The 8,738-nt window shown below is 44.0% G+C and overlaps 1 protein-coding gene across 1 annotated transcript; it reads right to left on the reverse strand.

Moving 5' to 3' along the window:
- Window positions 1-75: 75 nt before the first annotated feature.
- LOC125611428 lies at window positions 76-4,992 on the reverse strand. Its single transcript, XM_048786249.1, has 6 exons — window positions 4,839-4,992; window positions 4,220-4,248; window positions 4,054-4,135; window positions 2,236-2,306; window positions 992-1,085; window positions 76-302 (listed from the first exon to the last, which is right to left on the reverse strand). Exons 1-6 carry the CDS (start codon window positions 4,984-4,986, stop codon window positions 76-78), a joined length of 651 nt encoding a protein of 216 aa, XP_048642206.1. The 5' UTR covers window positions 4,987-4,992.
- Window positions 4,993-8,738: the final 3,746 nt, after the last annotated feature.

An 8,738-nucleotide genomic window follows, 5' to 3' on the forward strand; every position in this document is an offset into this window, starting at 1 on the left:
TCTCCCTTGCAAAATGCCAACAGATAAAGATTTTTCCTTCTTATTTCTACTGGAATAAACGAAAGGGTTCCACCCCTACTTTGAATTTAGGATATGATACCTCAAATCGTGGAGTTGTTGTTTCAGTTCTGCATTTTCCTGCTGAAACTCTGATAGCCCCTTTTTTACCTCAAAATTCTCATTTTCTAGTTGTGCGTTTCTTTTTAAATGTAGTGAACACTGTGAACAGTGATGTTTTTTAGGTTTTATTTTTCTTTGAAGTGATAGAACATCTTTCTGGGTTTTCAACAAAATAACAGAATCTGTAACAAAGAAAAGAAAGTGGAAACACAATATGTGAGTAATTTTCATATATGAATGCTGTATATTTCACATACATTATTCATACACTAAGCCAATGTGTGCCTACAAAATGTGACACATTTTGCTGTTTTTGCAGATGAAGCAGAAGAGACGAGACCCTTCTTTAGCTTAAAGTCTAATGGAGAAGACAGACACATGAAAACCATTATAAATTCAGACAGATGATATAAGATAAAACAATCGAGACCAAAAAACACAAAATGCATTCATACACAGGTAATGTTCATAATGGAAACTCCCATATTGCCTCAAAACACTGATTACCCTGGTCTTTTCCATCTGGCACGTGACTGAAATTTCTCTGCCTCCATGGCTTCTTTTCCTACATTTACTTGCTGTTCTCTCTCTCTCTCTCTCTCTCTCCCCCCTTCTCAGTGTTTATTACCCCTTCCCCTCTGCACTGCATGACTTCCAACTCCCCTGTGATCTGTGCATGTCTTGTAGAGGGACACTCCCAGTGTAACCTGCGGCTGGACTTTGGGTCTTAAGAGAGACAACTCATTATCTTTCTGGTTTTCTCAATACTATCTGTTTACTAGGTTCATTTCTCCTAGTATTAGAGTAACCAGCGCTCATGTTAGAAATCGATATTCCGTCCCCAGAACTGTGTAGACTATGTCCTTCTTACCACGGTCATGTCCGTCTGTTTCCTCCTTTGCTCTATGTTGTTTCTCATCAGATGAGTGAGAAACCTGCATCTGCGGATGAGCCTCAGAGAATATCTGCAAAATGAATGACCCCAGTGAGCTGCATGAAGATTTCATGACCACTCTTTTAGGCATTACCCAATTTTTGGTCTGACTAAAATGCAGACACGTCCAGACTGAACAGTCATCCTTTCCACAGGGCAGCCTAGCGTTTATGCTCCAGATAAACCTGAACTCTGTTCTTCCTATGGCTCTGGATTTGTTAAAAGCAGGACAGAGTTCACAGAAAAGGCATCCCCTGACATGATGCTAACAGAGGTGTACACACACCAAAGAAGGGGAGGAACAAAATTCATTGTAACTCATTCTCCTTCCCATTCCCCTTCACATGTAAGAGGGTTTTTCAAGTCTTATTTAAAAGGATTTTTGAGGAATACTCTTGATATTACATGGGATTTCACATTATAAATGCTAGACTGACAAAGTTTTCATTTTAAAATATGAGACTTAGGTGTTCAGTTGGGGACCTGACACTGGGATCAGACCCCTGCCCAAGGACCCACACGTGTAGGCCAAGTGACATATATCTAGATGCCTGCTACCTAAACCTCGCTCTGGGAATGCTGGCAATGTGAGAAAACATGGTGAGATGGCATCCCCAAATCCCATCATTCCACCGTTGCTGCATTCAAATATATTTCTTTAACACACACTAAAGACATTTTGATCAAATACTCAACATATTGACCGATTTTCTGCATGCATGAGAAACGAAATGGAAAGGTCACCACAGAATAAAAATCGTTCAATGTGGAGCAAATGATGAGTGATTTTCACCAGGATGTTTAGCCTTTGGCAACCATCACCCTTCTGTAGGAATGTATCCAGTGGCCATTACACACCATTCATGGTACAGGTCCTTATTCCTCAATCTCATGTTTCATCTCAACGTTTTTCCTTTTCAAGGAGCTTTCTCATGTGGAAGCACAAGTGGCATTTAGATACCTTTTGCCTCCATCACAAAATAAAGTTTAACTCTAAGTTGACATGATTTCTGACACTATTTTCAGATTCTAACCACTTAAGAGGATTTTTAGAAGTTGTAAATTATGATGCCTAAACCCCTAAAGACTATTTGAAAGGTAATTTCACCGGGCCTCCTTTATGTTCTTCAACAAGGAAAACAAGAGGAAACCAGGAATACACGATGTGCATGTTGACATACCTGTGGCTGGCTATGTTGAGTGTCATCATACCTTTCCTGCTCTTCCTCTGAAGTCACATCAGAATGGGTCCCTGCTGACAAGTGAATACATTTACTCACAGTCCTTAGGACTGAGTTAGATGAGTGAATATCAACCAAAATAGAAAGCAGTAACTGTAACACCAATACAACTAAATGTTCCCAAATATGCTTTCCAAATAAGTTGAATATTAGTTGAGTAACTCCTGGTTTCAATGTTCCACAGTTTTCCTTTCCTTGTGTTTGCACCTTGGGTTGGACCTTGAAACTTGTGCAATCTTGTCAACTACTCTACACTTAGTTCTATCCCTTGGCCATTTTAGTTGGGAACCAGAGTCCTCTGCTGACTGAACACAGCCATTCTTCAGCCTCTGACTTACAGGCAGCTGTGGATAAGATGTGCCTGTCCATCTGCACCCAACCAACAATGACTTCTTCATGGAGTACTTTTCCGGATCCAAATCATCAACACACAACAGGATTCCAGATTCAATGCACACCACATCTCCAAGATTCATCTGCTCAAGATCAATGTGATTTGTTCAGAAACAAACTTGAACTTCCACATGAAAGAAGAACTGAATGTGGGAAAACGATGGCCTAGAGCAAGCTGCATTCTAAGGTGCGCCACAGTGTGGAGGCCCAAGAAGTGGGTGAAGAGCTTCTCAGCAGCTGAGTGGAAGACAGGTTTTATTCAAATTTCATACTGGACACTCAGAAGGGCTTATGGATTCAGAAAGCTGTGTACCACAAACAAAGACAGCCCACAACCTGCAGGCCAACACCAGAGCAGACCTGCCTCAGACCAAGGAAAAAGAAGAGGAAGTTGCATTCTAAGTTGTGCCTTGGTGTGTGTTGCTAAGGAGAAACCCAGGATCAAAAATGCTGCCTGAGGTGGTCTGAGCACAGGCTGCTCTCTGCACTGGTGCTGAAAAGCCTGCTCTTCTCTCCAGGGGTGAGGGGAGTGCTGAGGCTGTAGCCATCCTCGGGGAAGAGCACCACAGTGGATCACTTCATGAAAACAGCACACACACACACTGACACACACACAGAAACACAACAACAGGATCATGGCAATGCCTATCAAGGGACTTCAGCTGTGCCTCCTGAAACATGTGAGAAACTGGTGCAGATTGGACTACACCCATGAGACTCGTGGGTTGGAAGGGCGATGGGGAACCTGTGTGTCTGGCAGTGAGCGGCACCAGGACCTGAGCAGGCAGAGAAAAGGTACCAGAGATGGTGGTTTTTCTGGAAGAATGCGCAGAGAGAGGCGAGAGGCGAGTAGCAGCCAGGAAGCAGGAGACGGTGAGAGCATGAAACGCTGCAGGCCCAAACAGAGACAAGTGTAAAATGGGTCTGTAATGTCTCAGGATAGAGGGATGGTGAGGACTAATGCCAGACACAGGGAAGGAGGGAAAGACATAAGGACAGAGTGAGGCCCAGCTCCTGTTAGGAAAGATTTCTAGGAAGCTTGAGAAGGCAGACCTTTCACATTCTGAGCAGAGGCTCAGGTGACATTTGCACAGCAGCTAGATCTCCCCAAAGGCTGGAAACAGGGAGAATGGAAACAGGATCAGAGATCCATGAGAAAGCCCCAGTATGAAATGGAGGGGAAGCAGTTCAGAATGGAGGGGTGTTCCCAGGAAGACAGAGGAGAGATCATGTGCTGAGACGACTGCCAGACATTGGGGTCACATCCTCCCACCTCCTCGGGACAACGACCTTACACGTGAGAAGGCTGCTAGCATTTCAGTTGTTTTCACACAGTGTTCCCCTGGATGTTATAGTGCAACTTACCTGATCTGACTGTCTCTGCTTCCGCCTTCCCTGGTCCTGGACATGGGTCGGGCTCCTTTACTGTGACGGGGGGCTCAGCGTGCTTGGAAAGAAGAGACGACATAAAGAGTGTGCACCTCCCCACTGCAAAGGGAACAATTCAGCATCAGTATAGAGCTTTAATTACCTTTGTGCATTCAGAGGTGTCCCGAGATGCTGAAACACAAAGGGGACACACTGTCAACCCAGGTGAAGAGGACAACACAACTCATACCTTCCTCCACATAGAGCAGAGGTGCACGGTTTTGTTCTGCTCAACAGTATGCTATCTGCTGGGTTTCCACGCTGGCTGGTTCTGGCCAACAACAGTCACTGACTCAAAGCCACTAAAGGAGCTTCATGAACAGGTTTCCTGGAACATGCATTTTGTTGTGTCTGATGATCATAAATAAAACAGAAAGGGGACCTATGCCAATGCCAAGGTGCAGATTGATGGGGAGCTCAGCGATCTCCCATAGCAGCCTCCAAGAGGGACCCTGAGAGATTCAATGGCAAAGCCCAAATAAAAACAGAAACAAAACCAGCCAAAGTACATATCTCACTAGAAACCTGTGGGAAGGTTTGATCCCTAGGATTTTCACGTTTCCTCCATTTGTCCTTCCATTTTGGTTCAGGAAGGCCAAAGCTGTGCCCAGACTCCAGTGGAAGGTCAGGTTCATTTCTCCACAAAGCAAGACGTGAAGTAGTGAGCTGAGATACATACTTTGACAGGAATCGCTAGGTCACCTATGGTTTGTTTCTCATACCCCTGTGGGACGCTGGTTCCTCTTGTGCATCCTCTTCTCTTGTATTCTGTGGTGTAACTGGATTAGACTTTCGTGATCCCCTTGAGTGAGAAGAGATAGATCCCACATCTAAGAAATAAGGTTTGACCAGTGTGAACGATTGAGACATGGCGATCCAAAGGGCCAAGGTGAAATGAAGGTCACAGCTTTATCAGATATCAGTAATCATTCATCACACACTCCCACACCCACCCATACATGACCCAGAGTTTGGATGTTTGAAGAATAAGTATAAAAATTTCTGTTTCCAAAGAAGTTTTGATCTGTAACTTGCTCATTTCTTAAGCGTATTTGTGAAAAGCCTGGCTTTCCTCAAAATGAGAATTACTTTTCGAATGATGAGGATTTAGCTCAGTAGAAGGAATTTCCAGAACACCCAGTGCCATTTCATTTTGAGGAAGAGAGAGAGAGAGAGAGAGAGAGAAGGACTAGCTGTCTTTAAAAATAATCCATGATTCTGAAATGTCATTTTGCTCCTCAGAATGACTCCACTTGACCCACAGCCAGCAGTGTGTCTGGTAGGGACTGAGAAGAGACAGTCATGGCTGCAATTTCTCCCAACTCTACCAGCCCCTCCTGGATCAGATGATGGATCAGTAACACAGTCTCACAGATTTTGGAAGCTAGATATACTGATAGCCCCTGAATTCCTGCTCTCAGTTTCCCCATCATTTCTCCAAGATTACGCAGCTAACTTCCTTTGTTCATTCCCCATTTCTCTGTCCCTGGGACTTTTCAAAACAACATCTCAACCTGTGGTCTTGATTCTCTCCATTTGACATTCTGTCTATGGATTGTCCCCACTCCTCCTTATTCCCCAATTTAGCGAGGAGACCTAAGAAATATAAATCCTGTACGTGAGTCCCTCCCCCTTCTAAGAGACAAGATCAGAAAGGAAAGAAGATGTATGCAATCACTTGATCACACTCATGTTCCAGTGGCTCTGCAGCTAGTTGTGCTAAGGGAAATCCTTTCTGACCCCTCTACAGCGTGGCCTGAGAACCTGGTGACTGGCATCAGCTCCACCCCAAGGAGCGCAGATGCACAGAGCAGCTCAGTCACAAGGTGCATTTCCTACAGGGTTCCCACAGAGGATCTATTAGACTTGGAGAGTCTGGGTCTCTACTTAGTCTGCTGCTCATTTCCCTGCCTCATGTGCCTTCCAAGAACAGTCAGGTTTCCTCCACATGATGGTCCCCACCCTGGGGGGTGAGAAGAGTCCTTTCTCCTTCACTTACTCGCTGTCTCTCTCTGCCTTTCACAATGTTTCTTCCCCCTTCTCCTGCCCAGATTCTCCAAAGTAGGGGTTAGAAACCTATGGATTTGGGCATAACCATTTGCACACCATTCCACTCCCTATCCCGCTATCTCTGCCCTCTGTGCATCGTCCCAGGTAAGCAGCAAGAAACTCTATGATATTCTTTCATATAAACGTGTGACACATGGTTTCATGAACATTTCAGTTTCAAAACCAAATTAAAAAAAACCTGTCTATCTGCTTGATCAGTTCTTCTCATGTGAGTTCCATTTTAGTGACAACTAGGATGGGAGTGAGAGGTCAGAAAACATACTCACACCACACCTTGAGGCACATGCATAACTGGAAACTCCCATGTTCTTTCCACACCTTAAATATGCTGGTCTTTTCCATCTGGCACCTGACTGAAATTTCTCCGCCTCCACGGCTTCTTTTCCTTCATTTACTCGCTGTCCTCTCTCTCTCTCTGCCTTTCTCAGTGTTTATCACCCTTTCCCCTCTGCACTGCATGATTTCCAACTCCCCTGTGACCTGTGCGTGTCTTGTAGAGAAACTAAGAGGGACACCCCACTATAACTGGGGCAGGATTTTGGGCCTTGAGAGAACAAACTCGTTATCTTTCTGGCTTTGTTCAATTCTACTTGTTTACTGGGTTCATTTTTCCAAGTATTAGAGTAACCAGCGCTCATGTTAGAAATCGATATTCCGTCCCCAGAACTGTGTAGACTATGTCCTTCTTACCACGGTCATGTCCGTCTGTTTCCTCCTTTGCTCTATGTTGTTTCTCATCAGATGAGTGAGAAACCTGCATCTGCGGATGAGCCTCAGAGAATATCTGCAAAATGAATGACCCCAGTGAGCTGCATGAAGATTTCATGACCACTCTTTTAGGCATTACCCAATTTTTGGTCTGACTAAAATGCAGACACGTCCAGACTGAACAGTCATCCTTTCCACAGGGCAACCTAGCATTTGTGCTCCGGATGAACCTGAACTCTTCTCTTCCTATGGCTCTGGATTTGTTAAAAGCAGGACAGAGGTCACAGAAAAGGCATCCCCTGACATCACACTAACAGAGGAGTACTCACCCCAAAGGACGGGAGGAACAAAATTCATTGTAACTCTTTCTCCTTCCCATTCCCCTTCACATATAAGAGGGTTTTTCAAGTCTTACTTAAAACGAGTTTTGAGGAATCTGTTTTGATATTATGTGGTATAAAAACATTGTTAATTCTAAATTGATCAAGTTTATGTTTTAAAATATGAGACTTAGGTGTTCAGCTGGGGATCTGATACTGGGGTCAGACCCCTGCCCAAGGACCCACACGTGCAGGCCAAGTGACATACGTCTAGATGCCTGCTACCTAAACCTCGCCCTGGGAATGCTGGCAATGTGAGAAAACGTGGGGAGACGGCATCTCCAAATTCTGTCATTCCCCCATTGCTGCATCCAAATACATTTCTTTCACACACAGTAAAGACATTTTGATCAAAATAGTCAACATAGTGACCAATTTTCTGCATGCATGAGAAATGAAATGCAAAGGTCACCACAGAATAAAAATCGTTCAACGGGAGCAAATGACGAGTGATTTTCTCCAGAATGTTGAGCCTTTGGAAACCATCACCCTTCCTCAGGAATGCATTTAGCGGCCATCACACTTACACCATCCACAGTCCAGAGGCTTATTCTTCAGTCTCAAGTTTCATATAAACGTTTTCCTTTTCAAGAAGCTTTCTCATGAGGAAGCACAAGTGGCATTTAGATACTTTTGCTTCCATAACAAAATAAAATTTAGCTCTAAGTTGATGTGATTTCTAATGCTATTTTCCGATTCTAACCAGTTAAGGGGGTTTTTAGAAGTTAAGTCATAAATCATGATGCCTACACCCCTAAAGACTATTTGAAAGGTATTTTCACCTGGCCTCCTTTATGTTCTTCAACAAGGAAAACGAGAAGAAACCAGGAATAGATGATTTGCATGCTGACATACCTGTGGCTGGCTATGTTGAGTGTCATCAGAACTCTCATGCTCTTCCTCTGAAGAATGGTTCTCTGCTGACAAGTGAATACATTTACTCACAGTCCTTAGGACAGAGTTAGATGAGTGAATGTCGATCTAAGTAGAAAGCGGTAACTGTAACATCAGTACAACTAAATGTTCCCAAATATGCTTTCCAAATAAGATGCATGTTAGGTGAGTAACTACTGGTTTCAATGTTCCAGTTTTCCTTTCCTTGTGTTTGCACTTGGGAGTGGACTTGTGCAATCTTGTCAACTACTCTACCACTTAGTTCTATCCCTCAGCCATTTTAGTTGGCAACCGGGGTCCTCTGCTGAGTGGACTGAACACAGCCATTCTTCAGCCTCTGACTTACAAGCAGCTGTGGATAAAGATGTGCCTGTCCATCTGCACCCAACCAACAATGACTTCTTCATGGAGTACTTTTCCTGATCCAAATCATCAACACACAACAGGATACCAGGTTCAATGCACACCACATCTCCAAGATTCATCTGCTCAAGGTCAGTGTGATTTGTTCAGAAACAAACTTGAACTTCCACATCAAAGAAGGGCTGAGTGTGGGAAACCGATGGCCTA

The sequence above is a fragment of the Marmota marmota genome, unplaced genomic scaffold (genome assembly GCF_001458135.2).
Source record: "Marmota marmota marmota unplaced genomic scaffold, marMar, whole genome shotgun sequence".
In the NCBI taxonomy this organism is placed as follows: Eukaryota; Metazoa; Chordata; class Mammalia; order Rodentia; family Sciuridae; genus Marmota; species Marmota marmota.